Source organism: Arachis hypogaea, chromosome 4 (genome assembly GCF_003086295.3).
Source record: "Arachis hypogaea cultivar Tifrunner chromosome 4, arahy.Tifrunner.gnm2.J5K5, whole genome shotgun sequence".
NCBI lineage: Eukaryota > Viridiplantae > Streptophyta > Magnoliopsida > Fabales > Fabaceae > Arachis > Arachis hypogaea.
This window is the reverse complement of record NC_092039.1, coordinates 120,041,095-120,057,663: the sequence shown is the minus strand read 5'-3', so window position 1 is coordinate 120,057,663 and position 16,569 is coordinate 120,041,095. Positions and strand designations below refer to the sequence as shown.

Sequence of the window (16,569 nt, the reverse complement as noted above, 5' to 3'; positions counted from 1 at the left end):
TAAACGAAATATGTTACGACAAATTTTTATCTACTATAAAAGGATGTGCAACCCATTTGTATTCTTCACAATAAGTTTACTACTTCTCTGAAACCTTATTCTTTCACAAATTAGTCATAATGTCTAATAGTAGTGGATATTTGATTGTATGTGTGTATCCCAATTACCTTATGAGAAATGGTGATAATGAGGTCGTTTTTGAGTGTGAGAAGCCCGTGTTGTTGCGTACATGGCGACTTTCCTCGTTGTCGGAGTTGAAGAGTCTGATATTGAGGAATGTCGATGGTAGTGGGAGAAAAGAGGTCAGACGGGTAGGATATAGGCTACTAGCACCGATAGAAAATGGAGATTTTCGATTTTGTTTGTTTTGGCTGCAGCCTGCATGGCAACAAGCATGTGCGGCTGATGTTTGACATCCATGGGAGAATCATAGCCGAACAAGTGATGGAGCTGTCCGCAGAGGTTGGTGATGTAGGTGGTGGTGGATTTGGGCAGTCGGACTTTGTGCAGGATGATCCACCTCTTGCACCACTGCTGATCCATGTTTCTAGTACGTTGGACAACATGGACGTTGACGGCAAGGAATCTGATGAGGATTATGTTGCGGATAACAACGACAGCGATTCATCAGAAGATGATGACGAGGAGTTCGTGTTAGATACTCTAGTAGAGCCATCACGTCGGTATCTTTTTCCGGCCCCGCGCCCAATTTCGGCGTTGTCGTCGGTGCCTAGTCACTATCATACGTTGGACATGGATGCGATGCAAGAGAAAAATCTCTTTCCAACACGGGTGATGACGATTACAATTTAGACGGGGGCTAGAGTATAAGGTGGACTACAGATTCAAAAGCAGAGATGCATTATTGCAGGGAGTGAAAAATTACAGCATCCATAGAAATGCAGAGTTCTAAGTACTAGAGTTGGATCAATTAAAGTACCATGTGTGTTGCCGACAACACGAATCAGGCTGCCCTTGGAGTCTCCGAGTCGCTCTCTGACATAGTCTCGGATATTGGTAAGTGTGAATGTCATCTATATTCTCAATTATTACTTTTATGGTTAGCGCACATCTAAAATAATCTAATTTTTCTTCTCTAGGGAGGTTCGTAGGGTGAGAGGCGTGCACCCGTGTCTAGCTCCCACTATGTCTCAGGACCACCGACAGTTTGACCGCAGCCTCATCTATTGTGTCATCCTCCCGTTGATACAATCCAACCCATCTGTGAGGATAGCCACCCTGCAGGGTGCAGTTAGACAAAACTATCACTTTAAACCCTCATACAGAAAGGTGTGGATGGCGAAGCAGAAGGTAATTGCTCAGATATACGGTGATTGGGAGGAGTTATACAGGTCCCCCACTCTGCTGCCTCCTTCAGCCACGGAGGACACATATCCTAAAGTACGGGATCATTGTACGGGATCTATATGAACTACAAATTAAAGAAGTGGATTAGTTATTAGTATTGTCACATGTTTAAATGTTTTAGGTAAAGAACAAAAATATTAACAACTTATATCAGTAACTCGCTTACCTCATCCCACAGTACCCTATCCAAATTTCGACGCCATCGCAAGATTCTCTGCTGGTGGTGATCCCTAGTCTACTGCTCGAGGCCGATCAACCTGTGGACAAAACCAAGTATGACCAGTGACAAATTACTTGCTAATTTAATTGAAGTGCGAAAACAAATAATAAGCGTAAACAAAATAACGTCACACATACCTCTTAGCCATAGGGTACATGTAAACACGTCGATCCGGTGGACACCATCTAGGGAACCTCTAGTAGATCCGGACACTAACAGAGGAGTGCATCCCGCGATGTCTGTGGTGTGGCGGTGGGTTGCATGATAAAGGGAATGGTACGTCTATGCCAGCATTGCCGAACCCCAAGACAAGGAATGGCACCTCTCGAAATCATCTAGGAGAGGGAGCCACCGGAGATGCACCGTGTTGTTCGACTTATCAGTGAGTAAGTAGCCTCTGATCATCAGCATGATATAGCACCTTGCATACTATCGGAAGTTGTCCGGATCAGTGGTATCCGATGGCATCTGTCAGACCCGCTCTTTAAGCCATGTCAGTTTCAGCGAGAAAGTGTCTCTCCTCCTACTGCACTATTACAAGAGGCATGACTCCCAGTAAACGCTCGATCAACTCCCAAACCTCGGTGTGGTACCAGGTCTGGAAGTCACGGAAGCAACCACCAACGGGATCACCGTCTACGCACAGCTCGAAGTGGTAGGCGACGTCCTGGAGTGTGATCGTGCACTCACCCCACGGCTAAATAGATTAACGTCTATATAATTAAGTTTAATATAAGATATCTAAATAAAAATTTCATAATTAAATCGATAGACGTGTATGTAATTTACAGTAAATACACAAAATGACTCAAACAAATAATAACAACATCCATTTTTTAACTAATTTATCAGGTATTTTACATAAAATTATTTACTAATATAACAAAAAATGACTACAACATTCAACTTAGTATACAAACTCACATAGGGTTTTACCTACCAAATTCATGTCAAAGTTTTTCTAACATCCTACCGAGTCATTTAAACTACTTAAAAATATATATTAGTACAACTAATATGTATTGCACACTACTCCTATTCAACTTAGTATAGGACTAACATGGCAACATATTTTATGTACTATAAACATCAATATTAAACGAACAACAATATCAACCTCAAAGTCATCTGTTCTGGCAACCTGCCACGTGGCGTTCGGCCTATTAATGTCCACATCTGGTTGATCGCCAGTTTGCCACGCACCATAATCTTCAAGTGACTCGTGGGTTTGGTTAGAAAAGGTTAAAATATGAGAAAGGTAAAGAAAAATGAAAGGTTTTTGAGGTTTCAGGCCACTATGAACACAACCTCTATATAGTCTATATACAGGTGTTTCTAAGCATATTTCGTTTACAGTGTAAACGAATTGGGCCTAAACGTATTTCGTTTACACTGTAAACAAAATAGCGACATTACACAACACCTGTACAAACGTCATAGAATTACCTTATTTTCTATTATATTTCGTTTACAGTGTAAATAAAATATGCAATGTGATGCAATTTGATCAAAATGTTGAAAATTATTTATATTGGTAAATAATACAATTATTTAATTTATATAAAAAAATCCCATATATATGGGAACAAAGAAAAGTTAGTCAAATAATAATTTCACTGTTTAATTGCACGCAAAAAGGGAAGCCTCAGTCATTCGTTGGCTACAATATTAGGTCCTTGAAAGAGTAAAATTTGATAGTCAATAAAACTTGAGTGGTTTCAATTTTGAGAATGTTATTGGGATGTTGATGATGTTTCCCCACTTTGGCATTTCTTGTTCAAGTGGAGAAGAAATGGAATCATAAAGTGACAATTCGATGCTTAGGGTTAGATTTAGGCTACTTTTCTTTTCCTCCATTTGGCTTCAAATATCTAATAATAAATTGAATTCTATATTTTTTATTTAATATAATTTTAAAAATAAAAATATTATTTATACGTAAAAAAATAATCATCAAATTAAGTATTATTTATTTATTATTTAACTTATATTTAATATGTATTTTATATTTTAATATATATTTTATATTTATGACTGATTTTTATTATACATATGATACGATTTTTTTAAACTAAACAATATTGTTTGGAACAAAATTTTGCTTTTTATTTTTTGTATTGTAGTAGGTAGTATTTTTATTTTGTATAAATACCACAAATTTAAAGGTTAGATTTATTTTTTTTTAATTTTTAAATATACAAAGCTAAAGATCAGATTTATATTCCAATGCTAAAAAATTTTTTGAACATGTAAATTAAACCCTCTAATTTTTGTTTTACACCAAAATTTTTTTTATTTCATTATAAATCGGACTATCCGATTTATATACTATAAACATCTGGATCCGATATATTATCTAAAATAAAAAATTAAATTACATTCATATAAAAAAACACACCAATTAAGTATGATACTAAATTATACACAATTTCTTTTAATTACTAAAAAAATTAGCCACAAAATTTTGTATGTCAATTAACTTTTTTAATATCTTAATGGCTAGTAAAAACGAAGACTATATAAAAAGATATAATTAATAATCTACTCTAAACATGAACATGATAACAATAATTAACAACTCTGGGAAAGTGTTTCTTTTTTGGAACTTAAATTGAGATTAAGAAACTATGATTGAGCATTATATTTGGTGATTGGAATTAAAATTTTAGTTTTAAGACACAAAATTTTAATTTTTATACTTATAAAAAGTGAAGATATATGAGACTAAAATTTCTAATAATATTTTTTTTTCTAAAAATACTTTTATTTAATATTTTAAAATTTTAAATCTATCTCTTAATTTATATTTTTATCTTAAATCAAATACGAAATTAATATATAATTTAATTTAATATATTTTATATCAAATACAATATAAAAATTTAATTTAATTTTTACTTTTTAAATACCACCTTACTGTAAAAGAGTTTTTTTGTGGATTATATAGCGAGAAAACTAATCTAATTAAGTGATGGTGAAGTCCTAAACAACCGTTACTATGGTTTAGGGTTTAGGTAGTATATATTGTTTTTGTAACAATAGTTTTGCGTAGGCTTTAACAATTTGTATTGGATAGTTTAAACTATGAACCTGCTATAGTGATAATAGATTCTCTAAAAAATAATTATTAATATTTTCAAAAAATATAAAATTTAATTTTTAAGTAGTTAATATTAGTCTATTTTTTATTGTAAAATTATTTTTTTAACATTTATTTTTAGAGAATTTGGAGTTTAGGATTAGAATTTAAAATTTAAAATTTAAGATTTAAAATTTAAAATAAAAAATATAGTAATCTTAACTTAAAAAAAATTGATTTCCTAGTTAAATTGTATCTCAAATTGCTATTTCTTAAACGTACATCACAATGCTTATTACATGCAAAAGTTCTTCACTTTAAGCTAGTAAAATTAAAATGTAAAATTTTAAAAAACATTTATATAAGTTGTCCATTTAACTACTTCGTATATATTTTTTGGTTTTTTTTTTTTATGTAATCACATAACTACTTTTTTAATAAAAAAAATTGCTTTAAAAAAGTTTTAGAAGATATTTAAAAAAAAAGTAAAAAAGGTTAACTAAAATGACAAAGAAATCTATACACTTTTTTCCCTTAAACAAATTACAGTTACATCAACAAATCCTCTGCTGTCTTACTTGAAAGAAATTAGAAGGGGAAAAAAATAAAAATAAAAATAAAAATAAAAAATGATGTCACATTCAGAGTTTCTTTAGGGACAATGCTGGCCCTTTATTATCGGCAAAAGGGAGTCACATAGTCAAAGAAAGAAACTTTGTATTGTAATTAAGTCTTCCCTTTTCTTCAACACAGTCTCAAGTCTTAGTCTTCTCTCAAAATCACTACATTTGCCGTGTTCTTCTTGAATTGACTCGGTTTCGGTTTCTCTCTTCTATTCTCTTCACTCTTTCCCAATGTGAGCAACACAATCTCTCTTCCCTACCATTGCTATTACTCATTCTCTGTTTTTCCTGCTTTTTTTCTTTGCTGGGTTTGTTCAAAGTTCAAACCTTTATGTTTGTACTCATTATTTCACTCTGATTTTGGTGTTTTTCCCTTTCTTCTCTGATGAGTGGTTTTTCCATGATGTTTCCTGAGTTGGGTCTTCCAATAGCTGAGATGAGGTAGTGGTAATGGTATTTGAGTGCCTCTAAGCAGAATTCATGTGATTTTCAATCTTGTTTCCTTGATTTGTATGCTTCTGTTGATTGGTATCAAGGTTAACTTTACTAGGTTTCTCATGATTTTTATTTATTTTTTACTGTTTTTCTTATTCATATATGTGGATTAGCCTTTGGTGTAGGCTCTGAATTCTGGTGTAAAAGATAAAAATGCTGCCTTTGAAATTTTCAGTTTTTGTTTGGTTTGGGTTGTATCAATTGCTAAATTGAGTTTTGTTTTTTGTTGAATATGCTTCAGAGTGTGTCCATAGGAGGACTGAAGTGTTATGGATTCTGCCGTGGGTTGCTTTAGATACCAATCCTACTGAGTTACTTGGATAGTTTCTTCTTGGATATTTTGTTTGTGATCTCGGTAAGGATGGTTTCGAGTAGCCGAATTTTCGGTGGCCGTGGTTGTGTTGTTGTTCTAGCTGTTTGTTTCTTGCTGCTTATTAGTTGTGGCAAGATACATGGAACTGTTACTGATATCTTCTGCTTGAAGAGTGTTAAAGCTTCGCTGCGTGACCCGGATAACTATTTACAGTCATGGGATTTCAACAACAACACAGAAGGGTTTATCTGCAGGTTCACCGGGGTTGACTGTTGGCATCCTGATGAGAACAGAGTCTTGAATATCAAGTTATCGAACATGGGACTGAAAGGGTCATTCCCTCGAGGCCTTGTGAATTGCTCGAGCTTAACAGGGCTAGATCTTTCGAACAACAGGCTTTCTCAGCCCCTTCCGGAGGATATATCTACTGTTATTAAGTGGGTGACAAAACTTGATCTGTCGTCGAATGATTTTGATGGCGAGATACCTGCTTTGCTTGCGAATTGTAGCTTCCTTAATGACCTCAAACTTGACCACAACAGGCTCACCGGTCAAATTCCCTCGCAAATAGGTCAGCTTCCGAGGCTTAAGACATTTAGTGTGTCCAATAATCTTTTGACTGGGCAAGTTCCGGGGTTTAAGAAAGGTGTAGTGACGGCCGAGAGCTTTGCGAATAATCCAGGCCTCTGTGGCCCTCCTTTGGATCTTTGCCAGAGTAACCTTTCCAACAGCAACACTGCTGTTATAGCTGGAGCAGCCGTTGGTGGCGTGAGTTTTGCTGCATTGGTGGTTGGTGTTGCAATGTTCTTCTATGTGCGCCGGGTTTCTACCAGGAAGAAGGAAGAGGACCCTGAAGGAAACAAATGGGCAAAGAGTATAAAGGGTACCAAACAAATAAAGGTATACCATGTTGATGATGGCTTATTACAACAGAAAATTGTTATTATGGAAACTTTTTCAATAAGCATTAACTCCTAGCTTAACATCTTCATTGAGAATTATCTTGTTTGATAATATTTACAATCTTAAAATGTTTTCAATCTTAATGTTTTATAACAGATAATGGATCTTTACACATTTATACACCAGAACCAGCAATGATACATTTCTATATTAGATATTTTGACAAAAGAGAATAGTTTCTGATGCCTAATTTTTGGGAAAATTTGTATGACTTTTGAGATAATATTGATATATAGTTGATCAAACACTTATCCTAATTTCACAATGCATGATTTAATGTTACTATAAAACTTTTTTATTTTTTCTATTTCCTTCTCAAAATATTAAAAATAGAATCCAAATTAGCCCTTAGTTTGTGTAAAATTTGAACTTCAAAGTATTGTGTCTAACTATGCCGAATTGGATATCAGGTTTCTATGTTTGAGAAGACACTTACAAAAGTTAAATTGAGTGATCTCATGAAGGCTACAAATGACTTCAGCAAAAGCAACATTATTGGGTCAGGAAGAACTGGAACCATTTACAAAGCTGTTCTTGATGATGGCACATCACTCATGGTGAAGAGATTGCAACAATCTCAACACTCAGAGAAAGAATTTAAATCTGAGATGGCTACGCTAGGGGCAGTCCAGCACCGGAACTTGGTTCCCCTCTTAGGCTTTTGTTCTGCCAAAAAGGAGAGGCTTTTGGTCTATAAAAATATGCCAAATGGCACCCTCCATGATCAATTACATCATCGAGCCGATGAGAGCACCATGGAGTGGTCTTTAAGGCTCAAAATTGCAATCGGAGCAGCCAAAGGATTAGCATGGCTTCATCACAACTGCAATCCCCGGATCATACACCGAAACATAAGCTCTAAGTGCATCTTGTTGGATGCAGATTTTGAGCCGAAAATTTCCGATTTTGGCCTGGCTAGACTGATGAACCCCATCGACACGCATTTGAGTACTTTTGTGAATGGCGAGTTTGGGGATTTAGGCTATGTTGCTCCTGAGTACACAAGAACTTTGGTAGCCACGCCTAAGGGTGATGTTTATAGCTTTGGTGTTGTACTTCTTGAGTTGGTAACAGGCGAAAAACCTACTCACGTGGCGAAAGCTCCGGAAACTTTCAAAGGAAGCTTGGTAGAATGGATTCAGCAGCTCTCAAGTAACTCACAACTCCATGATGCCATTGACAAATCCCTAACCGGGAAGGGAGCCGATGATGAGCTTTTCCAGTTCCTAAAGGTTGCATGCAACTGTGTTGTAGCAACCTCAAAGGAGAGGCCAACTTTGTTTGAAGTTTACCAGTTTCTAAGAGCCATTGGAAGTAAATATAATTTTACAACAGAGGATGAAATTTTGGTACCTACTGATACTGGTTATGCTGATAACTTAGAGGAGCTTATTGTGGCTAAAGAGGGAGGAAAGGATTGAAAATGGTGGTGTGAGATATAAAGTAGGATGTGTAATCAATTTTAATATGTAAGTATATCTTACTATGTGATCCTAAAAATAAACTCATGTTATATATAAAGGTTTTTGTGATCTAGGTGTAGTTGTTTGAAATCAATATTGAAACATCAATTTATAAAATTATGTATAATCAAATCATGGATGACTGTGTAATTTTTTAACCCCAATCTTAAGATATTATGGGTGGAAATCTTCCTTTGATATAGCGCATTATATTGCCTTTCCTTAATAAACATTTGCCATTCCTCTTCTCTAATTTTTTGCTTCCAAGGTAGAATCAAGAAGTCCCTAATCTAAAAAAATAATATTTGATCATATTTAATTATAATTCGATAACTCAATATCCCAGAACTATAACCGAATCAATTATCGGTTTAGTTTTGATAACTATAAGTTTTATACATCATTATTATTTCAGTTATTTATAGTTTCCATATTCATGAGTAAATTTTCATGTAACGCTTGTGCAAATGCATTCATAACACATTTTTCTTTTGCACTTGGAACATTGATACATAGACAGTTAGACACCGCAATCCTTAAGGAAGAAAATGTGGATTGAGCTTGAGGTGAAATAGGGGGAAAAGATGTAAAACATACTATATAATCAAATATAAAAATAAAAAAAATGTTCGGTACAAACCATGGTAAAAAAAATTAATAAAAAGATGAAAATTTACTTTTATAAATGGTTAAATACTTTTCTAAAAAAATGTGTAATTTTTTATTTATTTTTTAAAATAAATTATACACACTACTCTTTATTTTCTTCACACAAATACCTCTCTATCATAGAATTATCAAAATGTTAATGACTTAAATGTCTAGAATCAAATTCAGTGCCGGCCAAGATTTTCACCCTAGCTTTTGGAATATTCATGGAGTGTCACATTGAATAATATTGCGTCATATAGTGACTTAAACTAATACCATTTAATTTGTTTGAAAATATTACTTGAAGACTTCTAGTCTTCTATTGTCATTTCAAGGCCTATTCCCTATGATAAATTGTAATTACTAAAATCATATAAAATTATTAAAATAAATAAATAAATAAATACAGCGGACAACGCGCACTAAACTCCCAACGCATAGAAAATTTCCAATGCAAACTCGATTTCGATTCGGTTATGTCTCAAGTCTCAACACAATATTCTTCTTGACGAGAAAGAATATTCACGTCAAAGAAAAAGAGAAGGAAAAAAAATCGAAGAATATTGGCTTAACCAAACCACAGAGACGACATGGAATTTCCAAAGGCTGTTCTATAATTTCCATCAAAGTATTCCTCCATGAAAAAAACATTTCCCATCTTAATATAAAAAATGTCACATTTTCCCATGAAAATATATCATGCCATATAAAAATTCTCTTCAATTCATCATCTATGGTATTTCTAGTCTCTCTGGCCTCTGCCTATAAGGATTAAAATTATTTTCCAGACCAAGAAAATAAAATTTTGTTGTTTTCATTATTTTTAGTTTTATCTTTCACTAAATATTCAAACACCAAAAACACTGAAAATAAAAGCGTGCCTAAAATAAACCCTAAATTCTACTTCCACAAACCAAGACTAAACTTTGTACATACAACTAAGCAATTAAAAATCCAAAGCCACAAGTCCACAAGAGAGTAACAAGAATAATCAATTCACTCGTACTGAAGAAGAAAGTATGAATTGTGCTCTTCAAGTTTACCAATTACCACAACATATTAATAATATTGTTTCAACTTTCAATAGCTAATTTGCAGCCTCTTGAGAAGCAATGCAATCCGAATAAAATAGCATTGCGAAAACAAATTTAAGTCTACTTTATTTGCCAGATACAGTACTTACTGCACCGCTGAATTTAAATGTCCGAAACTTCAAAATCATATTGCAAAACTGAGTATATGATAGCTTAATCATTGCGAAGTAGATTCTTTCAGATATGCGATAAGATCAGCACGATCCTTGGGCTTCTTAAGACCAGGGAAGACCATCTTTGTTCCAGGAATATACTGCACAAGAGAATAAATAGAAACAGAAATCAGCAACACATCCAATGTCGCATTGCCACATTGACATAGAGATTAGTTACAATGGTTTCTATAGAAAAGATCCAACTAGTCAACTACATAATTGTTGGTTCTCAAAATATATTAGCTTGTAAATGATTCCTCTAAATCGCATCAGATAAAAATCAAATTGCAATCCACAAGTCCACAACTTCATGCTATGTAGCATTGCTGGAAAAAAAAAATCTAGATTTGACTTCTGTTGACCACAACTTCAAGCTATGTAGCTTTTAAATAATGATTCAACCATGCTACGTGTATAAAAAAAATTAGCTACCAAATAAGCCACCCATGTATAATACATACTGAACTACAAAATACACATTGAAAATGAGTTAAACAACTCATATTCATCCACAAATACACGGTGACCAATTTGGTAGCTAATTTTTTCTGTGCACGTAATATTTTTCATAATGATTACTCTAGATCACATCAAATAAAAATCAAATTGCAAGCTAGCTCAAGCGGCGAGGGATGCTCACACTCCGGAAGGAATGAACATCTGGAGCATGAAGTGATGAACAAAAATTAGATCAGAATCTGATGTACTCTAACTAGATTGGATCAGACATGTATTAGAATCCGTATTAAAATTGAGTGAACCTAATTCAATCTCCAACGCTAGCTCTAAAGAATGTCCTACATTTATGAACAATCTTAATATCTTTGAAAAGCGAGGATTTGAAATACAAGATAACCAAAGTTACAACCACAATTTAAGACCACTAATAATTCACAACAATAACAATAATAGCAGCATGATCTTAGGGTAATTGCAATTGGTAAATATTATAGTACCTTCTTGGGGTTAAGCAAGTAATCATAGAGAGTGTTCTCCTCCCAAATAACAGCCATGTTTTTGTTAGCGGCGGAATAAGAGTACCCTGGTGTAGTCCCAGACTGCCTCCCAAACAAACCGTTCAGATTCGGTCCTGAGAGAGAGAAGGCAGATGTGAATAACGGCATTATCCGACACGAAACAGAAAAAGAAACAGCATAACTAACTGCCTAACAGAAACCAGCTCAGCTAAGCAAGCAAGAGAGGCACAGATCTGAAGGGTAAAATAGTAAATACCTTGTTTGTGGCCGGCGCCTTTGTCGACGGTGTGGCACTGAGCGCACTTGGTCTTGAAGATCTTCTCGCCGGCCTTGGAGTCGCCGGGGGGAGCTTCCGAGAAAGACGCCATTGTGGGTGATACAGAGCAGAAGAGAATGAATGAATGAAGGAAGGTTCCAGAACACGGCGAGACAAGTAAAGTAGAACACGAAAATTAGGGGAAAAAGGGTGGCTATATATTTAAGGGAACATGCTCGCTGTCTTTCTTGCCCCATTTCTCGTGTTAGCCACGATCTTCTCGAAACAGCCCCCCGTTTTTTTTTTTTTAAAAAATTAAAAAAAAACAACAACAACAACAACACGCACAACTTTTTATTTTTGTAATCAAAAGTTTTAGAGGAACACTTAAAGGAGGATTTAGAACGATAAATAAATAAGAATATAATTTTTATGTAATGTAAAAAAAATTATACAAATAATTAATGATTTAATTGTGTATTATTATATTAGTAAAATTAATTAATTAATTTTAAATTAATACAAAATAAATTTAATAAATAATAATATATAAAGTCTTTTTCCAATTTTAAACTCCCCATTTTAAAGTTTTCTTCATGCTATATTTTATTTCATGAATTAAGATTTTGTAATTCTCTTTTAAGTTTTAAGTTTTCACCTAAATTAATTTTACTAAGTAAAAAGGTTTATTTCACGCAAGAGTTTTCAGGGTAAAAATTGCAATAATAATTAATTACAACTCTAAAATTTTGTTCATGTCGGAGGAGTTAAGGGGAAATTTTGATATTATTTAATATTTAGAATTGGGAAAAGCTCTGCATACAATAAAATCAAATTATGCGCTGCTCCACGTACGACGCGCTACATCCCTTCTTTTTCGATCGTTCTTTTCTCCTCCTTTCTCACTGGTTTGTTTTTCGTCGTTGACGTTAGTTCCTCCACATACTGTTACGGCACGTTTTCATTACACCTTCTTCTTCTTCTTCTTGCTGCACGTTCTTCTTCCTCTTCCTCTTCTTCTTCTTTTCTTTTGTTTCTTGCCTTCTCTTTCTCCTTCTTCATTTACGTGCTTTTCTCTCTGTTTTCTTTCTTCGTTATTCTCGATTTCTATTGTTTTTTGACATCAAGCTCTGAAATCGTTTTTGAAGAAGAAGAAGTAGCAGAAGATGAGGAGGAGAAAGATAAAGAGTTCTGAATTATGCATGATTTTGGGTGTATTTCTTTAAATCCTTTGGGTGTATTTTCTGTAATCTTTTGGGTGTATTTCTATAATCGTTTGGGTGAATTCCTGTAACCGTTTGGGTGTATTTCTGTAATCTATTGGGTGTATTTTATGTAATCGTTTGGGTGTATTTCTGTAATCTCTTGGGTGTATTTTATGTAATCGTTTGGGTGTATTTCTGTAATGCTTGCCATTTTTTCTGAAATGAAAAATACACCCACAGATATCAGTAAGATACACCCATAGATATCAGTCAGATATCACTCAAATACACCCAAAGGGTTACAGAAAATACACCCAAAGGGTTACAGAAAATACACCCAGAGGATTTAAGAAAATACACCCAAAATTCGTTGAAGTACATCTTATGCATAATTCAGAACTCTTTCTCTTTCTCCTCCTCATCTTCTGCTGCTTCTTCTTCTTCAAAAACGATTTTACCATGAAAAATAAAAAAAAAACGAGAAAACAGAGAGAAAAGACGTAAATGAAGAAGAAGAAGAGGAAAACGAGGAAGAAAAACGTGCAGAAACGAAAGAAAAGGAGAAGAAGAAGAGTAAGAGGAAGAAGAACGTGCAACAAGAAGAATAAGAAAAATTTCAGAAACCATAAAAATCGAAAAAAAAAAAACGAAGAAGAGGAAGAGGAAGAGGAAGAGGAAGAGGAAGAAGACGAAGACGAAGAAGAAGAAGAGAAGAAGAAGAAGAAGAAGACGAAGAGGAACCGTTTGAGTGGGGCGCGTGTAGTTACGCTCCATTTAAAATGAGTTAATGCGCGTATTAATGAAGTTTGGACTGATAACTTGTAAAACTTGTACGGCCTTTTTACTTATATGTGTAGCAGGCCCTTTCAGAATTTTATATTAGACACACACACATATATTATTTATAAAACATTTCGTTTAAATTTTAAATATGTAAAAATTCTTTTGTAACTCAATTCTTTATTTTGTTACAAAGTTAGATATACTAATCTTTTACTATCAACTAATAAGAACTTAAGTTAACTATCTATATGAATCCTATATATATAGAGAGAGAAAAAAGTATTTAGGCATATCTCTATTTTTTATTTTTTTTATTTTTATATTCTATGGAATTTTTTTATTTTCTATACCTGATAAAAAACGTAGTTTTGAACGATATATATGTACAAAGCCTTTTTTTCTATAGTGGAGATAGTCGCACGTAATGACAGATCACGGCTATATTATTAAAAGCTTGGGGTAAAAACGAATTTCGTTCGAGTGTCTGAAAATTATATATATAGTTTTATAGAGCTTGACTGTTTTGTGTGTGTTTGGATTACAGTTTGTAAATGGGAGTTTGCATAAAATTGATTTTGCAAACTTGATTTTGATAAAAAGTAAGTTTGTGTTAAAGTGATTTATGTTTGGTAATTTTTTATCAAAATTGATTATAGTAAAATAAATGTTATTTGGTTTATACCATTTAAAATCATTTTTAGATAAAAAATTATTAAAATAGACTCCAACTTAAATAATTTTTTTATATTATCCTATCATTTTAATTTAGATATTTAAATAGATCTTATTAGTTAATTTTATAATAAAATTAATATTTATTACTAAAATAAAAATAAAACAATATAAATTTTAGATATATATATATATATATATATATATATATATATATATATATATATATATATATATAAAAGAATATTGAATCAAATATGTTACATTTTTTTAAGTATTAACTAAGAATATTATTTTAGTATTTTTTACATCGTACTCTTATTCTAATACTCTCAATAATCTTATTCTTAATATTAATTTGGAATTCAACGTTTATGATTTTATTATTATTTATGATTAATTTTTTATTTAATTTATTTTTTTAATGGAATCATAATCTATATTATAAAAAATTACACTAAAACATAGTATATGAGAATTACAATTATAAAAAAGAGTACTAAAAATAATAAAAAATTAAATATTTACTTTATAGTAATTGAAACAAATCTAAAAATTCTTAATGATCTTTTTATATAGTATTTTTTAAATATTTTTAGTACTCTTTTTTTAGTATGCTATAATTTTTTACTATTATTATTATTTAGAGTTAATTTTTTGTTTAATTTAATTTATCTAATAGGATCAATAAATCATATTATAAAAAGATAATAACAAACATAATACACAAAAATCACAATTATAAAAGTATACAAGCGTAATAATCTGTGCCATGCACGTGATAAAATTAAAATTAAAATTTTAAATTATTCTATTAAAATTAATTTAAATTGTAATAATTTAATTAATTAATAAATAATATGATGGGCATTGTTCGTTTTTTTTAAATATAATATTAAACGTATTAACTCGAATGTAGCTATTAAGTGTATAAAAATTATGTTTGAATTATAAATTCTCTAAATAAAATTATCCCGTTTAAAATATTTAAATTATGATTTCAATCATAAATTATAATTATGATTTAAAAAAATTTCGTTGATATAATATTACATTTTTTTCTCCACTTTACTATTAATATATTGATATTGCAAGTCTAAATTACAGTATTTTACTGAATTTTGACTAAAAAAGAAAATAGTTACGTGTTTCTATCATTTAATTTATTTAATACACCATGTGCTAATACTAACGATATTTTTTAAAAAAATATATTATAAAAATAGATATAATATAATTACAAATATAACATAAATAAATAAAATATATAAATAAATACAAAATCAATATGTATTCGGTTGCTTGGTGATCACATAGATGATCAAGTAATTAAATTGTAAATTGATCTCATAGTGTACATCTTATCTTTTTCTCATTTTTGAATGAAAACGAGAATTAAGAGAGTAAGTAATCATACGTAAAGAAAAAAATTTGCACTACAACACATAATTATTACCAAAAGAAATATTCATAATAAAATTTTACATACTGTAAATCATGAAGATCAATCACAATGTACTGGTCACTTCTCTCTATTTTTGACCATGATATAAGTTTTTTTTTTCTAGTCAAGAATCCAATAACACCTAATTAAACAAAAAAAATTGAATTAAAAGTACCAAATTAAGGAAATAAGTGAATAATATAAGAAATTATAACTTCGTACGTGTATAAAATAAAGAGAATTTACTGATTTATTTTATGTTAAACGATAAAACTAACAATAGTATATTAATAAAAGGATATACCTTTAAAAAAGTCAGAATACAATTTCAAATATTTTCATAAATAAACTGTTAAAATTTTTATTATCGATAAAATGATGCTATTATACATTTTTTTGGCAAAACTTAAAATCAAAAGGAAAATAATTTTGTGTGGGTTAATATAAATTAATTACGTACTAAATAAGTAGAATCTTTCATTTGTTTGTTTCAATATATTAGCATGGCCAAGCAAATTAAAATGATTATCCAAAATTTTACGATCATATGTACTATATGCAAGGTTGCGAGAACCGGACCGGTCAATAAACCGGTGAGGTCATTGGTTCAATGGTTCACTGGTTCGACCGGAGTTCAACCGGGATTCAACCGGTTTAATTAAATATTAAATAAAATTATTAAAAAACCTAAAAATAATTTTAAATATATAAATTCAATAATTTCTAACTTAATAAAATTTAAAATTTCACATAATAAATTATCCATAACTTAATATTAGAGGTTCACAAACAACTTTAAACATCAAAG

At 31.7% G+C, this 16,569-nt stretch overlaps 2 protein-coding genes across 3 annotated transcripts; one reads left to right on the top strand and one right to left on the bottom strand.

Moving 5' to 3' along the window:
• Window positions 1-5,351: 5,351 nt before the first annotated feature.
• LOC112797617 (probably inactive leucine-rich repeat receptor-like protein kinase At5g48380) lies at window positions 5,352-8,777 on the top strand. Of its 2 annotated transcripts, none has more exons than XM_025840649.3 (3): window positions 5,352-5,523; window positions 6,027-6,998; window positions 7,472-8,777. In XM_025840649.3, the coding sequence occupies exons 2-3, from the start codon at window positions 6,147-6,149 to the stop codon at window positions 8,480-8,482; spliced, it is 1,863 nt and encodes a 620-aa protein (XP_025696434.1). In that variant the 5' UTR covers window positions 5,352-5,523; window positions 6,027-6,146; the 3' UTR covers window positions 8,483-8,777. The 2 variants fall into 2 exon arrangements, with proteins under 2 accessions (XP_025696434.1, XP_025696436.1); XM_025840651.3 differs by having other exon boundaries at window positions 5,370-5,731.
• A 1,377-nt stretch (window positions 8,778-10,154) lies between these two features.
• LOC112797616 (cytochrome c) lies at window positions 10,155-12,042 on the bottom strand. Its single transcript, XM_025840648.2, has 3 exons — window positions 11,658-12,042; window positions 11,381-11,514; window positions 10,155-10,522 (listed from the first exon to the last, which is right to left on the bottom strand). Exons 1-3 carry the CDS (start codon window positions 11,767-11,769, stop codon window positions 10,427-10,429), a joined length of 342 nt encoding a protein of 113 aa, XP_025696433.1. The 5' UTR covers window positions 11,770-12,042; the 3' UTR covers window positions 10,155-10,426.
• Window positions 12,043-16,569: the final 4,527 nt, after the last annotated feature.

Excerpts from the sequence above, each read along its gene's own strand:
- LOC112797617 (XM_025840649.3), top strand. The coding sequence starts at position 6,147 with ATGGTTTCGAGTAGCCGAATTTTCGGTGGCCGTGGTTGTGTTGTTGTT. Across the intron at positions 6,999-7,471 it reads AGGGTACCAAACAAATAAAG|GTTTCTATGTTTGAGAAGAC; the intron begins GTATACCATGTT and ends ATTGGATATCAG.
- LOC112797616 (XM_025840648.2), bottom strand. The coding sequence starts at position 11,769 with ATGGCGTCTTTCTCGGAAGCTCCCCCCGGCGACTCCAAGGCCGGCGAG. Across the intron at positions 11,515-11,657 it reads AGGCGCCGGCCACAAACAAG|GACCGAATCTGAACGGTTTG; the intron begins GTATTTACTATT and ends TCTCTCTCTCAG. Across the intron at positions 10,523-11,380 it reads ACTTGCTTAACCCCAAGAAG|TATATTCCTGGAACAAAGAT; the intron begins GTACTATAATAT and ends TCTCTTGTGCAG.